The sequence below is a fragment of the Cyprinodon tularosa genome, unplaced genomic scaffold, assembly GCF_016077235.1.
Source record: "Cyprinodon tularosa strain WSP-4 unplaced genomic scaffold, ASM1607723v1 ctg807, whole genome shotgun sequence".
Classification (NCBI taxonomy): Eukaryota; Metazoa; Chordata; class Actinopteri; order Cyprinodontiformes; family Cyprinodontidae; genus Cyprinodon; species Cyprinodon tularosa.
Window position 1 is genome coordinate 197,703 of NW_024039571.1, and position 20,982 is coordinate 218,684.

Genomic DNA, 20,982 nt, shown 5'->3' on the forward strand with positions numbered 1-20,982 from the left:
GACCAAAGGCAGGAGAGCGGCCCCCCGGGAAGCGGGAGCGGCCCCCGGGAAGGAGAGCGGCCCCCGGGAAGCGGGACCCGGCCCCCCCCAGGAAGCAGGATGGCCCCCAGGAAGCTGAGCGGCCCCCAGGAAGGGGCGCGGCCCCGGATTAGATGCATCATAATCCAGTCAGTCTCTCAAAGATCATTTTCTGTGAATCAAACAGGATAAAAACAATCTGCTCAGTTTAAAGAAAAGCAGAATTTCTTCCTTTTTTGTGCTTTTTGTCTCTAGAGATAAAATCTACAAACGTTAGAAAATAAGAGGCAGGAAAAAAAAACAACATTTCATCAGAACTTAAACGAAATAAAAGAGTTGGAGGAAAAGCTGCCTGAGTTAAAAACAAAGTGATTAAAGGTTTAAGGCCTCATCAGAGCCGCGCTCCTAAAACGCTCCAATCAGATTGGTCGGTTTTTCCCGCCGTTAACAGGAAGTTCTCTGGTTGGATCTAAGTGCAAGGAACCAATCAGAGGCTTCGCCAGGAGAACCAGCAGGAAAACAGTCGGTAACTGGGGCCGATGGCGGTTTCCATGGCAGCAGCATCAGGTGATTGACAGCTGGTATCCGCCGTTGATGAGCGGGGGGTTCAGTTCTGCGTCGTGTTGCGTTCGGGTGCTCAGATTTCCTCCGAGTCGCATCAGTTATCAGCTGCACCTGTTTGGTCTGAGGATGAACAGCTGACCCCCCCCCCCCCCCCCCAGGTCTACAGGCGTTAAAACAGCCTCTGCCTTTGGAGGAGCTGCAGAGATGCAGGCTGAGCATCCCTGCTGTCGGTAGTGGCAGCATCATGCTGAGGGGCAGCAGGTCAGAGCGGCGGACAGATGGAAGCGTTTGATGCTGGAAGAGTGTTGTGCTTTATTTTTCTCCGAGGCGTTCGGGTTCACCCTTTAGATCCTGTGATGCGTTCAAGTGCTGTCTGGTCAGCGGAGCTCGGCCGGTCGGTGGCTGCTGCCATAGGAACCTCTCCTCTCCTCAGTGATGCGTCTCCAGCTCCACCACCGTCCACTCCCCCTGCGAGGAGCTGCCTGCGGCCTCCGGGGAGAAGCTGCTGACGGAGGTGACGGTGGCAGAGGGAGGGCTGAGGGGGGGCAGCAGGCGGGGCCACAGGCTGCTCTCCAGGGGGCTCAGCGTTCCCCCAGAACCGCCCGGCAACAGCAGCAGGGAGGAGCAGCCGTCTCCATGGAGGAGCAGCGTCTGGTTGATCAGCTGCTGGACCATGTCCACTTTCTCCCCCCAGTCCAGGTCGAGGGGCGGGGGCCGCTCCGGGGAGTCGGGGAGGGGAGGAGGTTCGGGTCCAGGACTCTCCTTCTCCAGCGGTTCTCCATCTTCTGCCTCCTCCTCGCTGCTCTCCAAGGCTTCATAAATGGTGCAGAGAACCGACGAGGGAGACGGCTGCGCCTCCTGCCGCGCCTCCTGCCGCGCCTCCTGCCGCCACTGCATCATCTGCTTCAGCTCCTCTTCCTCCTTATTCCTCTTGATTTCTTCCTCCGCCTCCTCTTTCCTCTTCCTCTCCTCCTCCTCCGCCCTCCTCTTCCTCTCCTGCTCGGCCTCCTCCAGCGGCCGGCTCTGCTGCTCCCTGCGCTGCTGCAGCTCCAGCAGCTGCCTGTGATGCTGCTCCAGCCTGCGGAGCTGGGGGCTCAGCGCCTGCTGCCCGGCGCTCCGCGGGGGGAGGTCGGCGCAGCTCAGCCTGGGCGGAGCGGCGGCGGGTTTGATGATGTCACAGAAGGTTCTGGGGTAGGAGGAGTGGTCGCGGCGCTGAGGCATCGAGGACGAGCCTGGAGGTGAAGCAGAAGAGAAACATCTTTAAAATCATCGCAGGAAACGATCCGACTCAGTGACCCGCCTCAAAAAGTCAAACTCATCATTTTATTAATAAAAGTGGAAATACGTCATTAAATTTTAATTAAAGATTAATCTACGAATAATTTTAATGTATTTTACTGGAAAGTTAGATGGAAGGAAAAACAGACGTTCCCACCATCACCTTAAACGGGTTCATGGACCGCGCTGCGCTCTGTCAGCAAACACGGCATGACCTGATCAGGTAACCATGGAAACCGTGGAGGCGGAGTCCCTCCACGCCACGCCGAATCCTCCGACGGCATTTATCAAACTTTATCTGCTTTCCATCGCAGCAGGAAAGACGCTGCGCTACACTTACAGCCTCTGCTGTGAAACATGGCGGTGGCAGCATCATCCTATGGGTCCCATACTAATACAATGAGTTTCACTTTTTGAACAGAGTCAAACATCTATAGAGGCGGAGAACAGCCAGGAGCAGGAAGGTGTCAGAGAAAGGAAGCTCCTCCCACTGGAGGAGGAGGAGGAGGGAGGTGAAGAAAAGCCCCAAAATCAACCAGCAGGTTTTCATTCCCTCCTGAACAGAACGGTGACTCTGGGTGTAGAAGGGTGAGGGACAGGGTGGTGCCTGGGTGGAGGTGGTGAGCAGAGAGCAAACCTGGAGACCCAGAGAAAGAAAAGGAGGAGAACTTCCTGTTTGGCTCCTCCTGATTCATGCAGAAGCTCCTCATGCATTTCCAGCATCAGCAGGAAGCCTGGCGGCTCGGCTTTAGCAGAGGAACGCTTCCCCTCCTAGAACCGAGCCTGGATGCTGCAGCCCATCAACAGGAGGCGCAGCGGTGACATGCAGAAGCTCCAGAGAACAGTGCAGCAAAGTACAAAACAAACAACACACCCACAGGGAGGGGAACCGCCGCCGCCGCCGCCACCGATCCTGAGGCGACTCGGTCCAGAGGAGGGAGGGAGGGAAGAGCGGGCGCCCTGACAGATCCATCCTAGTGCAGAGAGGCGGCGCAGTCCTGGAAAGGCTGCTTGTCTTTTCACAGCAGAATATTTCCTGCATTCATTTTATATTGCATTAAATGGCCCCGAGGGGGGGGGGGGGGGGGGGGGGGGGGGCCAAACAGGTCAGTGACGAGCTCCAAGCGTCGGCAGCCGAGCTACCGTACATCCCATGACTTCCATTCGCTAAAATAAAGCATTTAATGCTGCAGACGCCAATAAACGTCTGCAGTAATTAATCTGCACCCCAGAGCTCTGTGGGCGGGGCCCTAAACTGGCCACGCCCCCTCCTAATGCAGCAACCCAACCATCCAAAGCTGCAAACATTACATAAAATCCACAAGGTTTATGAAAAACCTTCACTTAAAAAGATCAAAGGACAGATTTCTTTCATAATTAGTGGCATGGGCGGTTCTAGACGGGGGCCCACGGGGGCCAGTGCCCCTGTAGATCCTGTCCTGGAAGTTCTAATGATGATCTGCAGACATGGATACTGATTGGTCCTTTGGATCCATTATTTTTTCCTTTATAAATTCTGGTTTTCTAATTATTTAAAATAAATAAGGTTTTCATCTGCTAAATGTTTTTTTTTCCCCAAGAACAAATAAAAATTTAGTTTTTCTTGAGTTTTAATTCAGATTTTTATAGAAAACTAACTTTAACGAATTCAAAAATATGTAATATTCCTAAATTATGAATGTTTGACCTAATAAGATATAGAATTTTAATTCAAACTTAATTCAAACTTCATGCAGCCAGCGGTCCTTCACACCGCTACGCCAAGAGAGCGCCGCCGCAGACGGGCTACCATTAGCCTCAGAGCTCCGCTGGTTGCCCCGATCCTCTCAACTTCAGAAATAGTCTTTTAATCACGCATTAAATCGGTAAATGGATCATATAGTGACGCCTTAAAGTATAATATTCTGGCCTCAAATGATCTTAAAAGTTCGCTTTCTGTTGCTGTTGTTCAATAAAAGAATATTTTAACTTCCAGTGGGTCAGCTCCATGGTAAGCTGCTGCTGCAGCAGTCCATCACGCTGCTGGTCAACAGCTGCTGCCATCTTCCTTGTTGTATTTTCTGCAGCGGCGCGCAGCTTTCTCGTCACGCCCTTAAAACCCCGCCCACTTTGCATCCAGTCATTCAAAACACATCTCTGCGTTGTGATTGGCCCGCCAGTTCTAGGGCGTGGGGCATTGATGGAGGCTAGACCAACTCCCATTTTGGCCGCTGGTGGGCGGGGCTAGTTTACTAGCCTATGGGGGGGGGGGGGGGGGGGGGTGCAATGAGTGAAATGGAGTTCTTTCTGTAAAACTGACTGATTAAAAAATAAATTATAAAAAAATTGTACAGAGTATGTCTGACTATTTATTATATAGCTATATACTACAATATATTGGTACTTTTATATTGTATGTGTACACACACTCACACATATATTAAATAAATCTGATTCTCAGTGTGAGAATAACAAGAATTGAAGCTAATGTTAGCAACTTATTAGCATGTCTGTTCAGCAGCCTGCAGGTAAACCTGAGCCTCGTCTCCAGATCCTGTGAATGTTACTGTATAGAGATGGATGCAGGTAATTTTTAGGGGGTCAGCAGTTATTGGGGGGGGGTTGGGAGTAGCTGTATAAATGTTGTAAAGCTGCCTCAGTCAGAGCTTCATCTCCATCTGAGGACGTTAAATAATCTGAACTTTCTCCCAGTTTCAGCTTCTCCTCGACACACTATAAGAAAACATGATGGTAAAAAATCTAATCTTTATTTAAAGTTTTAAGGTTTGTTTCAAAAGAACTGGATACATTTAAGAGCAAAACACCTTTAAGGAGAAGAACCTGATTAAAGATTCAACAGTTTGGCTTAAAAACCACAGAAACACAGAATGAAAGTAGATAGAAACACGTTAAACTGATCGTTAGTTTGATGTCTGACTGTAAACTGCAGGAAGGAACATCCATGCCAGGCGAGGGGGCCGCATCATCCACCCCACCCAGGGTGCCAGGGGGGGGGGGGGCGCTGCACGGACAGGAGGATCCCTCACATTCAGACATGGAGGAACAACTTTCATCTGTTTTTGTTCTGATGGCGTTTAAATGGATCCGCCGCCAGACGGCGAGGAACACAGAGACAACACGGGGGGGCGGGTGCTACTATACGTTACCTGGAAAAGAGTCGTCAGTCTTTTCACAGATAGCGTAGTACTGAGGCTGGACGTCCGTCGTCTCCTCCAAGGGTTCTTTGGATCCACGCCGTTCTGGCCCCCGCCTCTTTGGCTGGCTCCGCCTCCTGCCGCCCAGCCTCCATGTACGGCTCCTTGTTGGCCTCCAGCGGGAGCTCCTCCAGGGAGAAGATGCCGGGGCTCTTGGTGGACGGCGTGGTGTTGGAGTCGAAGATGAAGGACGCCGGCAAAGCGGCTTCGTCGCCGGGGGCCCGCTCCGCCTCCTCCTCCACCGTGGAGAGACAGCGCTGGGGGGGAGGGATGGGGTCAAAGGTCAGGTTACAGATTGCAGAAGACGCCTCCAGCTGCGCTTCTCCTTCCGTGTCGCTGGCTTCATCTTCTGTGACTGAGGATGAGGAGGGGTTGGAGGTAGGGGCCGTTGAGGGGCCCCCCAGGACTTCATCAGCGGGTAGGGTCTCTGGCTCCGCCTCCTCCTCCTCCCTCTCCGTTTGGACTTCCTGGGAGGAATGAGGAGGCGCCTCAAACGCCGGAGAGGAAAGCTTCCTCTCCTGGTGGCGTTCCTCAGGCGTGCTCGCCTCACTGGACGGAGACGGCCCTGGGGCCGCAGCGGGGCCCCGGGGATCAGCAGTCTGGGGGGGGTGTGGGACGTCCTGTCCTTCAGGAGCAGAGGCTGAAGCTCCGCCCCCTGGCCAGGCCTGAGCCTCCGGTTCTCCTTCTGGACCCTGAGGAAGGCATGACTGCGAGGGTCCCGCCCACCGACAGTCTGGCGGGTTCTGCTGGTCCCACTGGGCCGCCGGGGCGGAGGGCAGCGGCAGCGGCGGCGGCTGGACCACCCTGTTCAGATTATCCAGCCTCTCATCGTCGGCAAAGTCGTCTTCGTCCGCGTTCCCGTAGCTTTCCAGTCCGCTCTCCGTCACGCCTTCACTCGCCATCTCCACGTCTTCGTCGTCCTCTTCGTCCACGTCGTTGTCGTGGCGGGGTCCACGCGGCTCATCCGTGCGCTCCGAGCCCACCTCCATATCACAGACGCGGTCGCTGTCGTCGTCCTCGTTCGCTGGGATGTCGGGGACCTTCTCGAAGTCGGGGGACCCCGCCGAGGCCCCCTCCATGTCCATGGCTCCCTTCAGGCTGCCGTCGCCCAGCTCGTCCGTGCTCTCCGTTCCCTCCAGGACGCCGGGGGCGCTCAGCTCCGACGCCCCCTGCTGGCTGCCGCTCACCTCCTCCGAGTCCAGCTCTGACAACCAGACGCCTCCGGCTTTCCAGGCAGCGCCGCCGACCGCCCCCCCTGACCCAGGACGGGACTCCTCGGTGGGCTGCGTGGTTCCGCTCATTTCCGACACCGACACCAGCTGGCTGCCCTCCCTCTCCTCCTCCTCCTCCTCTTCCTCGTTTAGATTCAGCGGCGCCGCCTTAGGGGCGAAGCTCGCCGCAGGCGGGGCGGGGGTCTGATCTGGGGACCCCGGCCCCTTGGGCGGGGCACCAGAGGGGGCCACTGTCGTCTGCTCCTGTTGAGGAGGGGGGGTAAGGGGATGCGGGGGGGCTGCTTCCTCACGCTGAGCGACCTCCTCTGGTTCCCCGTCACCCCGAGTCTGAACCTCCTCCACAGCGGCCGATTCTGGCTTCTCGGTCGGAGCTGCCGGCTCTGCCGCCAGCACCAAAGCCGCCGTCCTTTGGGGCGGGGCTTCAGGCACCGGGGGGTCTGACGTCTTCTTTGTGAAGGGCGAGCCCGTCTGAGGGGGTCTGGCTCCACGTTTGGTGGCAGGAGTCGCAGGTTTGGAGGCGCCAGCAGGTCTGCCTGCAGGAGAAGCGGGCGGCGTCCGGCCTGGCGCTCTGCTCGCCAGCGGAAGGCGAGCGGCGGCCGGAGGCTTCTTTGTTGGCGCTGGTTTGGCTGGCGGCTGAACTTTGGGGGCTGCAGCCTTGGTCACCGTCGCTGCTTTAGGTGCAGAGTTTGGTTTTGCTGCATTCGCTGATCTGGAGGATTCAATCTTTTTGGAGGAAGGAAGTCCGGCTGCAGCGGCAGCGACGGGTTTCCTGGCAGCAGGAAGCGGTCGACTTACATCTGCGGCAAAAAGAGGGAAACATTAACATGATTTAAGTTCTATAACCTGAAACGGTTGGAATCATTAAAACATGAACACAGAAAAGGATCAAATTTAAATTCAGCACTAAGGCTGGAAAATTAAAAGCATTTGCAAAATAATCACAGTTTAATAAATGTCAGAGGCTGTGATTGTTAATGACATCTCCCTCTAGGCCTCTAGGTCAGGCCACACAGTAAGGTAGAGATTAGTCCTGTAACCATGGAGCTTTAAAAAAACTAAGTCTGGGGTCAAACATCTTCAAGCTCAGGTTTAATGCAAAGGAAAATCTAAATTACTGCATTTTTTATTCTAAAAATACGGCAGTTAAACATATTTCCATTCGTTCCATAATAAACCAGTGAATCTATATAAACATTTTGCATTTAAGATAACGCAAACATGAAACGGCTCATAGAAGATGACCTTCTCACCTTTCTTTGCAGCAGGAGTGTTTTTACTGGGCTGCACTGCTGCAGTCCGACCAGCAGGCGGCGGTGCAGCGGCTCTGGAAACTTTAGCAGTTGCAGGGATGGAAGGCTTTGCTGCAGCAGCAGGTTTTGGTACGGTGGATGCAGGTCTGGATGTTAAGGAACCTGCAGCAGGCCTGAAAGGAAATAAACACGTTTGAGAAGAAAAAAAAAAAGCTTCACAGCATCTTTGACTGCAGCTCTATGATTAAAGTTAGACTCAAAGAAAAGCTGATAAAATCTGGAGATGCATCATTTAGTTAAAACTTTTAACATTAATCCAGGTTATTAAAAGCAAAGGGAAGATCAGAAGTAAACCTTCAAACAGCTTCAGGTTTTAATTTAAGAACAGAAGCTGAAAGCAGCAGTTACATGCAGAGCCCATAATGAAACACGCATCAGGGCGCCACAGAAGGTCCTGCAGCGTCTAGAGAAGCAGGAGCAGCAGGAGGAGCGGCGCCTCATGAGCTACTGAGCATCTGAGGCGCTTCAGAAGCAGCAGCGAGCCGCATCAACCAATGAGAGCAGCTGATCTGGGAGCTGGCAGGGAGTCAGACGCAGCACTGCTGATGCAGAGCGCTATGATCACTCCTCTGAAACAGTTTATTAACGCCTAAATTAACTTCAAATGTAGAAACCTGCCGGCAGAATATGTTGGCTTTTATTATCCTGCTGCCTGCAGTTTGTAGCACAGACCTGAAAAACGCTAACATCTACTTCCAGCCGCCACCAACAGGAGGGGAAAACCCTGGAGAGGCGAGCGGGCCTGAGGCAGCTGCTGCTGGGGATTCCCAGTGACAGCGCAGCGCCGGTATGTGGGGGTCTGAGCGGCTCCCACAGAGAAATAATCTTTGAAGGCAGGATGGTGATCTGGATGAACTGACTGCACAGACCATGTTTTCAGGAGGACTTTCTCACTTCAACAGAGATTCTAACTACTTTTTATTAATGTTTCACTGATACCAGTATCAGGGGGGGGGCGTCGATCCAGCAATAAAATGGTGGTATCGTATCGGTGAGTACCAACAAATGGGGCACTGATACCATTTTGAGAGCCAATGTTTCTTCAACTATTGTCAGAGTGGCAGTCTGTGGGAGTGGGACTCGAACTCAGAACCTGTGGATTCCAGGCTCTATGCCCCACCCACTGGGCCGCCACTCCAGACGCACCTGGACTCAGTTAACTGGACGTCTGAGCTTAATGTGGACGAGCATCAGAACTGCGGCAGCAGAAGCTTCCAGCGTTCGCCGTCTGAACGCAGCATGAAAGGTTATCCTGTTTCAGAACCAGTAAACCAAAAACACTGGTTTCACTGGTGAATCCGTCAATCTTCCATCTGCTCCATTCCGTCCTCTGGGCTTCAGGACGGTTTCCATGGTTACGTTTAATCGCCGTGGATCCATGGCCGACTCATCACTAGGCGCCGCTCAGCACAGGTGGCTGCAGTAACGCCACCGATGACCATCTGGTCCTCGTTCTCCCATCCCAGACGTTAAATCTAAACCCAGACCAAGTCACTGGAACTCCGGTAGTTCCAGAGTTCTTCTAGATGTTCCAGAGATACGGGAAAATATCTGGTTTTAAAAACATGCAGCTTTTTCTGCAGGATCTCAGTTTTTATGCAGAATTGGACAAAGTTTGTTCCAAACTGCAGCTTCTCCTTTATTCAGCCATTTAAAGATGAAATGAACAAACAGGGTTTAGTTTTTATTTTGTGTTTCAATCTTAATCGTCTTGTAAAGAAACAAGTTAAAAGAAAAAAAGTTTAGAATAACTAAAAATGAATGCAGCAGTTTTGTTTTTCACTGGAAAAGGTTTAGTTTCTATAATCAGGCCTGAAAATCTGGAACGAACGGCGTTCAGGATGGAAACCAGGAGGCGTTTGTTCCTCTTATCGTCTACAGACCGTCAGAGCCTGACATCCATCAGATCAACTTTTAACATCCATTCCTTCTGCAGACGCTTTCTGCCGTTTCAAAGCCGATAATCTGCATCGTTTCCCCCCCGATGCTCGCAGCAGTGCGTCTAATAAAGGACGGCTTGAAGCGGAGCAGACGTTACAATGAGCATTTGTTCCTCCAACATCAGACGGACGCTCCACAGACATGAAGTCAGAGCGGCGGCATTTTCTAATTGGCTCCCATTAAGCCGTAGAACCGGACTCCAGTTTGGGCTAAAATGATGACAGCTCGTCTGACATGGAGCTGAGCGACGTGCCCTGAACCACGGGGCGCAACAACGTCTAGACGTCAGGCTGCAGAACCAAACATAAAGCAGCCTTTAGCTCTAACGCTCCGTTCATCTGGAAAAATGGAGGTTTCTCTTATTGGTTCCGTTTAAACGGTCGACTGAAACGCCGCCATTCTGCCTCCATAAACGTCTATAGGCTCGTTCACCCAGCAGTGACCCTAATCTGATTTCTGTTGCCCGTAGCAACCTGGATCTGATCTTTTCATAACAGTCTGAACAACATGGATCCGATTTTTCCCAATGCGATCCAGGCCGCTTGGCTCTGTGGTCCTGAATCCGACTCAAATCGGATATTTTTTTAGAGGCCAGGTCGCATTTATCCGACCTGAACGCCATTAATACCCGACAAAGGTCACGATTCTGGGTCTAGCTATGCAGAAGCGGCAAGAAAAAAACAACAATCATGGCGGACGATGATGCGAACAGCAGCATTTATATTTAACCATCTTGAAAGATTGAGTTTTTAAGGTTAGGAAAGATGGCTAGATGCTCTTCTGCGCTACCATCCATGTTTACTCCTGTAAACCCAGCACGCTGGCGACCCGTGATGTCATTGCGTCCTTCCACTTCCTGCCAGCAGCAGCTCAGATCAATAGAAACCAGATTAAACAGGATGACAGGCCTCCATATGCATTAATGAATAAACAGCGGCTCCTAAACAAAAACGTTCTGATTTGGCCCCAAGCTTGAAGCCGCCTTCAAATCCAACAATAAATGCTAAATATTTAGTTTTCTAACATCCCTGCAGGCAGACGGTCCCAAATGATTCAACTTCAATGAAAGGCGGTAAAAACAAAATCAATCCTCTGCTTTAATGCATGACTCGTTACTCCAGACCCTGGACTCTGATTGGCTGCTAACGCGCCCAAAGATCCACGAGTCCTGAGAGCGCCACACATTCCTGACTCCTGTGTGGGTGATTGGCATTCGCTCTTTGTGGAGGAGATGACCCGAGTTCAGAGGAAGCTCTGCAGCCTGGAGGGGGGGCGGGTCCACTGCTGGCTGTTACTTTACCCTGATATGTGGAACCATCTGCTCCAAACGGGGCTAATAAAGGACAAAGTTTGTCTGCAGAACATTAAACAGCAGAAAAACAAAGACTGAAGAGATTTTCTGATTCTCCTTCATGGTTTAACATCAATCCTTTCTGCCTGCTTTGCATTCAAAGTAAAACCTAATAAATCCACAGTGACCCTCTTTATCTGATGATGCAATCATTCAGCATCACCTCCCCTGAAGGTGAACTACGGCCCAGCGCTGATCCTCAGACAGAAGCAGTGGCGGATCTAGAGGGGGCTGCAGCCCCGGATGTTTGCCCCAGAGCCCCCGGTCTCCTAGCCTGGGTGCCATTCCGAACTTAGTCCCACCCACAAGGTTTGAGTTCGGGGAAGTTCGGTCTGGCTCTGCTCCATAGTAGCGCGAGTATTAAAGCCCACTGTCAGGCGATCCAATCAAATTGTCAGGGCGGGCTTTATACGATGATGGACAGATGATCAACAGTAACGTAATCAACCACGTGACCAAAGTGCGCTTGGGTGACAACAACAATGGCTGCCGCTGGAGAGTTGAGGTGAGTAGATTCTGCTATTAGGTCTGTTCTAGAAGATATCGACAGCAAATTAATTTTAAAAGAGGAACAGAGAAACGCGATCAAGGCTCATCTTCTTATTCTAGGCGTGCAACTGCACGCTTTGATTTTTGTTGACAACAACTATGCGTGGCTTAACATACGTCACGCACTCCGTTGCTCTGATTGGTTGTAGGTCTATCCAATTGAGTGCAGAGGCATTTTTTTTCCTGGTTCGTTCAAAACACGCCCCATAATCACAGCTCTATGGAGCAGCATCAGACTCATTCTGACTAGAATTGAGTAGGACTACGTCAGGCTACCGGTCTCCCTTCTGAGCTGATCTGAGTAAAATATGCAGTACTGGAATTCACCAGATGGTGGCAGAATGCAGGAAAGCAGACTGTAGTATTACCGTGCAGAGGAAGAAGTCACCACTAGCTGTGGCTAAACTGACTGGAGGTCAGTCAGAGCTTCACATCCCTGGAACATCAGACCTTCTTGGTCCCGGTGTTCCATGGAATTCTGTTCCCTCTGCGTTTGGAGGCGCATTGAAGCCAGAGAGGCGGCCATGATGGATGGAACCATTTTACTGCACCGCTGATCGATTTCTGGCTAAAATCAGCTCCTATAATCATCTCACTGTTTAACGTCCAGTTTAATCAGCAGCTGCTGACTAAATTATAAAACAAATGAAGCATGTAGTATACTAGGAATTTCCTTAATCCAGTAATCTGTCATATTTTACGTTAGAACTGGATTAACCAGAGAGTCTACTCTCTCATCTTCACCCTGGGGGCCAAGCCCCTGACCTCCTAGAATCCTAGATCCTCCCCTGGAAAGAAGCACCAACATTTCACCTCAAACACACGGAGGAAGCAAAGAGACATGAGGCCATTTCTTTAACACCAGAACACCCAGGATCCCGATCCCAGAGCTCCCACTGGCCCCCAGTTTGACAGGTGACATCATTCCCAATAAAAAGGCATGAATAGCGATGATGTCATCAACTGAAATGGTTCTAGTGTGCGATATAAACTCTTGTGGATATAAAGAAACTAGAACAGGTCTAATATACATTTTTAAAGGCTGTATTATAGGCTGTTGGTTAAAAATAAATCAGTAAAATCAGACCGTTTTCCAACACAGGTTCCAAGTTTAAAATTACAATTTTATTTTTTACAAAAACTGAATTCCCCCTAACATTTCCCGCTGACTTTTCACATCAATGACATGTGAATGTGGTCGGCATGGCAACCTGTGTGTGGTTATATTAGCCCAAAGGCTCAAGTTTGGCTTTCGGGTCCTAATGGACCGCCTGAGGTTGAACTAAAGTTTCCCTCCTGTCTGATTGGTCACTGATGCGTCTGCGTTGATCCTCCCCATCCGTCTCTCCCTCTCCGCCCAAATCGCCATCTTTCTAACGCCTGTTTCTCTCCTAGATTTTCTGAATTAGCCAAAGAGTTCTAGGTAGAATGTTGGTTGCTAGGCAACGGTACAAACGTCAATCAACAGGAAGAATTTCCAATGCAACCAATGGAGCCGTCAGAATGATGGCTGTGTTAGATCGAGGTAAAATTAACCCCGTTTATTTTTTAAGTTTTTATTTAAAAAAATCTACATGAAAATGAAGGAAATATAGAAACATGTTTTAACACGAGCAACATTATGATTAATGTAAATAAAGTTCTTTCCCCTTAAAATGTCAGAAGCGTCACAATGACGCCTCAGCAGTTCAACACGATGACGAACGTCTGGTTCAGGCAGGTAACGGCTGATCTGGTTAATCTGCAGGTTTTCTTCCTGCCGCTCTGAGCTGGACGGCTGGCGATTTTAAAGGCTGACAAACCGCAGCGTTTAAAGCAACCTGTTCCCAGACGGCCTGATTCGGCTCGCGTGGTCTGCTAGCTGCCTCCCACCCTCCGCTAGCTGCCTCCCACCCTCCGCTAGCTGCCTCCCACCGCCTGCTAGCTGCCTCCCACCGCCTGCTAGCTGCCTCCCACCGCCTGCTAGCTGCCTCCCACCCTCTGCTAGCTTCCTCCCACCGCCTGCTAGCTGCCTCCCACCCTCTGCTAGCTGCCTCCCACCGCCTGCTAGCTTCCTCCCACCGCCTGCTAGCTTCCTCCCACCGCCTGCTAGCCTCCTCCCACCGCCTGCTAGCCTCCTCCCACCGCCTGCTAGCCTCCTCCCACCGCCTGCTAGCCTCCTCCCACCCTCCGCTAGCTTCCTCCCACCTCAGCCCGTTAGAGAGCAGGATTGGTACCTTGTTGTTGTCGTCGTCGTCGTCGTCTTGGATGCTGCTGGAGCTGCAGGTTTGGTTGAGTTTGAGTTGTTGGATTTAGGAGCAGCTGGATAGAAGAACAAAGACAAGGAATCAATGACTGGAAATCTTTAAACTGTTTTTTTTTTCTCTCTGGAGACTCACTGGTTTTTGGTTTTGCTCCATTGGCAGCCTGAGCAGGGGCCCTCTTTGCGGCGCCGTTGGGCCCTCTGGGTTTGGTGCCATTGGATGCTGCTGCATCAGCTAAGGAGGACGTCTTGACGGGTCCGACGGGCCTCCTGTCCAGAACTCTGCTTTGGTTCTTGGCTCCTGCTGCCCTGTTAGGAGCAGCTCCTGCAGCAGATGCACTTCCTGCTGCTTTCCTGCCTGCAGAAGGTTTAGCGTCCTTCTCTGCTCGGTGCGAAGCGGTTCCTGGTCGAGAGCCGGATCCAGCAACACCAGTGGAAGATGGTTGGACTTTGCTCCCGCCTGCCTTCAGTCGGGCTTTGGGCTCTACAGCCACAGGCTTCCCGTTGGCCTTCTGAGCGGCTGCAGGTGCAGGCTGACCTTCCTCTGTGGCGGCTTCCTGAGGGGGGCGATGCGCTGCTGCAGCCTGGTCAGGCTCTGAGGTCTCCATAGTGGCTCCATCCGGCTTCATCCCCGCCGCAGGTTGGTGGATCAGCGTTAGAACTGCCGCTCTAACACTGCAAAGCCCTGCAGAGGAGGAAACATCATCTTCAAGCCACCAAAACATGATAATGATAATGTGTGCATGAAAAACCAAAGGAAAGACCATATATGGTCAATGGTGAATACAAACCAGGAAGCATCAACCTGAACCTTAAACCCTGATAATCATTGCTGAGGTTCAGACGCCATCGACAGACTGAACCTCAGAAACGTGCAGAAAGAGTTCCCCATGTCCTCCAGCAGTCTAAGCCTATAGCAGCATAGCTATAGAGTGGAAAATGTATTTCTTCCTTTTTCATCGTTCTGCTTCATTCTATCTCTATTCTCCCACTCTGCAGAATCTGTTAGTTCAATCTCTAACGTTCTGCTCTCTCTGCTTTTTCTCATAGTAGCTTCATCTGGTCTGTTCCTGTTTGGCTGTGACTCCATCCTGGAGAGAAATATCAGCTGTGCTGCTGCCATCAACACCTTTGTTTCTAGATGTTGGAGCTTGGCCTGTTTTCCAGTGTAGTCCTGTTTCTCTGACTGTGACTAACTGGATGTGCTCTCTTCATCCTCTGACATGGGAGCTGGCTCGGAGCTCGTCTGCCTGGCTGTGTGAATTTTGGCGCAGGCAGGACGGACGCCAAGGAGAGGAAACCAAACCTGCTGCTGGAGCCAACAGATCGTCAGAGGAACGCCGCGGCGCGACACGTCCGAGACACGAACTCTGCTGGACTATTGGAGGATTTCTCTGACTGAAACTCAACTTTTTTTCTTAAATGTATAGAAACACTGATGAGATTCTAATGGAGGATTTTATTCCTCTAGACGACTTCATGAGCTTTGAAGGAGGATCTCAACTCAAACTTTATTTATAAAGCACATTTAAAACATCCAGGGGTGGATAAATATTACACCAAGATTTTTTTACTGATGAAAGAATGTTAAGACAGCCCAACGGGCCAGGCAAAAAATTAAAATAACTGGACTGGAACCAAACATTATTATTTCTGTCTTACTTTCATTCATATTCAGAAAGTTTGTCGATTGAACATCGTTTAAAGGGGAACGCCGTTTTTTTTTCCATTGTTTCCTTGATTTTCCGTTATTCCATCATGTTCTACTCTCCCATATGAGTTTAGTGTCATTTGGAGTCGTTCTGAAGATATTCCGTTAGGTTATATCCAGTAACGTCTTCCTATGAGCAACGACTTGAAGGCACAAACTAAACTGTTCATCATTTATTCTTTATGGTACGCCAGCATTCAGAACATGGAGGACAATCACTGTCCCCCAGACATCCACCGTTAGATTATTTATATTTAAATCTTTTTAAAATAAAGCGGAGTGTGTATGACATCATCCATGTGCGCCGGCTACCGTTCATTCCTCCTGTCCGCTGAACTGCTGCTAGTTTTCCTCTCATGCCTGGAAGATGTCAAGTGCTGCCACCACAGATGATCTCGCTCTCTAGATGAACGATTCAGATGAGCTAGAATGAATAGAAGGGGTAGAGCGTCGCCGCCTGTGGCCCGGCCTGCCTTTCACTACTACAGTCCGCCGCGCGGATGACGATTCTTGCTACTCCTCCTCCTCGCCCAGAACTTCTGGGGATGTGAAAATCTAAATAGCTTGAAGGAGTTGCCTCATTTATGCTCCCATAATCCGCTTGCTGCAGCCAGGTTTCTGTAAGTTTCAACTTTTTCCCTAATTAGTTATTTTAATTTCAATTAGATTATCATGATTTACTCCTTTTCTAATTTATGTGATGTTGGTTGTGGGTAATCTATGAGAGGGTAACCTTCAGTAGCAGATCTGTTCAATCAGCTTTGGGGATATTTTTGAATTATATAGAAAATATTAGGGGATAAATGTGATATATTTGATACTATTGGTCAAGGTTGGATATATGGAATAGGGTTAGGGTTTCACTCCGCAGCCTGAAGTCACCCAAATCTGATTTTTTTAACCTGGATCTGATCTTTTCATGACTGAACAACAGATCAGATTTTTTCCAATGCGATCTGCGCCCCTCAGCTCTGAATCTGATCCGTTTGAATGCAACCTGCATCTGAGCATCAGGGCCTGCAGGGGGAACGCAGCCTTTGTTTTTTCTTTTTGTCGTCGTTTCCTTGATTTATTCAAAAGGAAAGAAAACTGATATGTTTATAATTTTCTTGATTTCATCGATTTATACGTTCATCTGCCAAAAAGAATAAAACTAAAATATACATGTTTCTTAGAGGAAAGGAAAACAAAGTCTACTGTAAAATGTGGAGAAGTTAGATAGAGGAAGTTTACTGGAATCAAACTACAGACCCGTTGGCAGTGAAAGTCAGGCTCTCAGTGAGGAGCAGGTGGCCGAGGGACGCCATGACAGGAAGCCGGGCTGCTGGCGGCGCAGACGCCCCCCAGGGCTTCAGGGAAACGGGTTACAATATGCTCTAAGCCTGGCAATGGTAACCATGACAACCGACGGCAGAGAGAGGGGGGGCAGAAACCCATTTTAAAAAGCAAAACCACCGTATCCTGATTGTTAGCATGGATGAAAAGAAAACAGGGGAGGGAAACACAGCAGCTCTGTGGTCTGGTTAGCTGCAAACACACTGGATGAGAAGGACTTCCTGATGAACCACTGAGACAAAGAGAGCCCGCCCTGACTGCTGATTGGCAGCTGGATGAAACTCCAGCTTTGCAGGTCTGGAATGACCCCGTCTAGAACCGCCTATGGAACCTATTGACAAATGACCTGATGTCCTCTTAGCGCCACCATTGGTGGAGATTATCTGAATCTGGGGATTTTTCCAATTAAATCATCATTTAGATCAAATTAGTTAATCACAGTTAACCAACCAGAGCAACCAAACCAACCAGAGCAACCAAACCAACCAGAGCAACTAAACCAAAGCAACTAAACCAACCAGAGCAACCAAACCAACCAGAGCAACTAAACCAAAGCAACTAAACCAACCAGAGCAACCAAACCAAAGCAACTAAACCAAGTAAACCAACCAGAGCAACCAAACCAAAGCAACTAAACCAACCAAAGCAACCAAACCAAGTAAACCAACCAGAGCAACCAAACCAAAGCAACTAAACCAACCAGAGCAACTAAACCAACCAGAGCAACCAAACCAACCAGAGCAACTAAACCAACCAGAGCAACCAAACCAACCAGAGCAACTAAACCAAAGCAACTAAAGCAACCAAACCAACTAAACCAACCAAAGCAACCAAAGTAACTAAAGCAACCAAAGTAACTAAACCAACCAAACCAACCAGAGCAACTAAACCAAAGTAACAAAACCAACCAGAGCAACTAAACCAAAGCAACTAAACCAACCAAACCAACTAAAGCAACCAAAGCAACCAAAGTAACCAAAGTAATCAAAGCAACCAAAGTAACCAAAGCAACCAAAGTAACCAAAGCAACCAAAGTAACCAAAGCAACCAAAGTAACCAAAGCAACCAAAGTAACCAAAGCAACCAAAGTAACCAAAGCAACTAAACCAACCAGAGCAACTAAACCAACCAGAGCAACTAAACCAACCAGAGCAACTAAACCAACCAGAGCAACTAAACCAAAGTAACTAAACCAACCAAACCAACTAAACCAACCAGAGCAACCAAAGTAACTAAACCAACCAGAGCAACCAAACCAACTAAACCAAACCAAAGCAACTAAACCAAAGCAACTAAACCAACCAAAGCAACCAAACCAAGTAAACCAACCAGAGCAACCAAACCAAAGCAACTAAACCAACCAGAGCAACTAAACCAACCAGAGCAACCAAACCAACCAGAGCAACTAAACCAACCAGAGCAACCAAACCAACCAGAGCAACTAAACCAAAGCAACTAAACCAACCAAACCAACTAAACCAACCAAAGCAACCAAAGTAACTAAAGCAACCAAACCAACTAAACCAACCAAAGCAACCAAAGTAACTAAAGCAACCAAAGTAACTAAACCAACCAAACCAACCAGAGCAACTAAACCAAAGTAACAAAACCAACCAGAGCAACTAAACCAAAGCAACTAAACCAACTAAAGCAACCAAAGTAACCAAAGTAACCAAAGTAACTAAACCAACCAAACCAAATAAAGCAACCAAAGCAACCAGAGCAACTAAACCAAAGTAACAAAACCAACCAAAGCAACCAAAGTAACCAAAGTAATCAAAGCAACCAAAGTAACCAAAGCAACCAAAGTAACCAAAGCAACCAAAGTAACCAAAGCAACCAAAGCAACTAAACCAACCAGAGCAACTAAACCAACCAGAGCAACTAAACCAACCAGAGCAACTAAACCAACCAGAGCAACTAAACCAAAGTAACTAAACCAACCAAACCAACTAAACCAACCAGAGCAACCAAAGTAACTAAACCAACCAGAGCAACCAAACCAACTAAACCAAACCAAAGCAACTAAACCAAAGCAACAAAACCAAAGCAACCACAGCATATAGATTTAAACCAGTCCTAACATTTTAGATGAGGGTTTAATTCTTCAGGATTGTTGCAGGTTGTTGAACTGATGCGGCTCCCTGACCCACACCGCCTCCACCCATGGATGCAGACCTCCACCCTGCAGGTCAGTCAACCAATCAGAACCCACAGAGGACCCACGTCCACGCCGTGGGGATGAGCAGGGCGTTAAAGTTAGGAGGAAAAGCTCCACGCCGCGTGGGAACGTCTGAAACCTGCCAGCCACACCCACAGATTATGTAATCCAGACTGGGATGATAAGCAGCATCTCTGCATCACTGGAGGAGCCGGATAGAAATATGAAAACAGATTCTATCTGAATTCTGAGGAAGGTTGACTTTTCCCAGAATGCTTTGCAAACAGATTAGAAGAAAAACATTTTATTTCATTTTAATAGAAATAAACAGAAATAACAGATTATGCAGATTACCAGCAGGTGGGGGGGGGGGCAACTGGAAACGCTTTTTAGGCGACAAGTGGATTTTTATAAACTTAAAATCAAACAACCGAACCGAACCGAACCTGCCTCCCGGTTCGGTAGAACCTGCTGGAGGAGCTGAAGCTTCACATTAATGAAGAAACTGAAGGCAGGAAAACTGGGCGGCAGCAGAGAACCAGCAGGACCGAACCGGTCCAGCCTGCAGCCCCCCCCTCCATCAGCTCCTCTCTCCAAAGCAGAACCTCTTTCATCACATCGTCCAGTTTTCGCACTTTGAAGCATCGAAAACAGAAACTAAAGCTGAATGAGATGAAATGTAATTTCTAAATTACCTTTTTCACCGTCGAAGCGGCTCCTTCAAAGCAAGATGAAAGCAGCGGTGCCGCCTGAAGCGATAAATAGAAACAAACAGTCAGAACAACAATGGATGCCGGCCTCCTTCCTCCGCGTGTCCTTCCCTCCGCGGCCTGCAGCTCCTCTTTGAAGGATGGACGCGAGTGGGGAGGAGGAGGAGCAGCAGGAGGAGGAGCGGGAGGGGGGGGGGGCAGTGACGTAGCGTCCAGCTGCTCAGATTAAAGCAGAATAAACTGAGATGGAGCCAAAATCCCGCCAGAGCTCCAATCAAAACACTGATGGTTATGCAAAACAGAAGTGACGTCACAATGAGGCTGGAGGTTTCCGGTGTCAGGGTTCAGGAGCTCCGCCCACTCAGAGGGGGGGTGGGGGGGTGGATGTTAGTGGGAACCAGAGCAGATTAGGGGCTGCTGATAATCCAGAGCAGCAGAAAGATGGACAGATTATGACCTTAAGTTTGAATTTAGACTAAAGCAGATTTAGACTCAGATTTATCTATTCTATTCTTTTCTATTCTATTCTACATTCACATGTCTTTATTTATTTTTATTTGTTTTTCTACTAAATAAAGAGTATAGTCTGACTTTAATCTTAGAATTCTGACTTTAATGACCTTCTGCTCCCCCATTAATGTGGCGACCCCTCTGGCAACTAAAAAGTTGCCTAATTCCCTCATTTTCCACCAATGTGTCACTGGCCGCCTCAAACAGCTCACATCTATGTCAGTGAAGCTGAGTGCTCCACATCTCTGCCTTCATGGTGCCCATCTACATTAAGATCCACAATTCTGAGATTAAAGTCAGAATTCTGAGATTAAAGTCGGAATTCTGAAATTAAAGGAATAGTACACCCAAAACATGATTAGCCTTCATTTTCTACTCACCCCCATGCTGAACAAAACTCTGGAGTACTTTTTTGATATCTCAAATGCATCTGGAGATCTGGGAGGCTTCTTGCTGTCTGCTGACATTCAAATAATGGAGGTCTATGGCGCCCGAGGCAGAAAGGTCCATAAAAGTCCACAAAAACTTGTCAATATTCCTCCATACTGCTCGTCCAATGTATTCCAAGTGTCCTGAGTGGGTAGCGTCCAGAATTTACTCGAAACGAAGTCATTTAGAATGTTTTTAGAGCATAAACAGTAGTGTATAGGATTTCCTAATAGCGCCCCCATGCGCGCTCACGATTCTACGGAAGCCGGCAGACCAAACCAGATGAAAGTGCGCATTCAGCTCGGCAAAGAACTCATGCTCTTCCTCAACACTGAAGTCCTCAGACATTTTTCTTTCGTTGTTTCTTTCTTTGCACAGGTAAACAGCACATTTCTTCTTCTACGCTTGCATTATCGGCAGACCAGACGCTGAATGCGCACTTTCTTC

At 49.2% G+C, this 20,982-nt stretch overlaps 1 protein-coding gene across 2 annotated transcripts; it reads right to left on the minus strand.

The window, feature by feature from the left end:
* Nucleotides 1–1,679: 1,679 nt before the first annotated feature.
* On the minus strand, nt 1,680–19,881 carry LOC119774274 (translation initiation factor IF-2-like). Of its 2 annotated transcripts, none has more exons than XM_038271710.1 (6): nt 19,582–19,881; nt 13,816–14,364; nt 13,662–13,738; nt 7,537–7,711; nt 5,007–7,083; nt 1,680–1,814 (listed from the first exon to the last, which is right to left on the minus strand). In XM_038271710.1, exons 2-5 carry the CDS (start codon nt 14,306–14,308, stop codon nt 5,030–5,032), a joined length of 2,799 nt encoding a protein of 932 aa, XP_038127638.1. In that variant the 5' UTR covers nt 14,309–14,364; nt 19,582–19,881; the 3' UTR covers nt 1,680–1,814; nt 5,007–5,029. The 2 variants fall into 2 exon arrangements, with proteins under 2 accessions (XP_038127638.1, XP_038127637.1); XM_038271709.1 differs by having other exon boundaries at nt 13,659–13,738.
* Between the last annotated feature and the right edge of the window lie 1,101 nt (nt 19,882–20,982).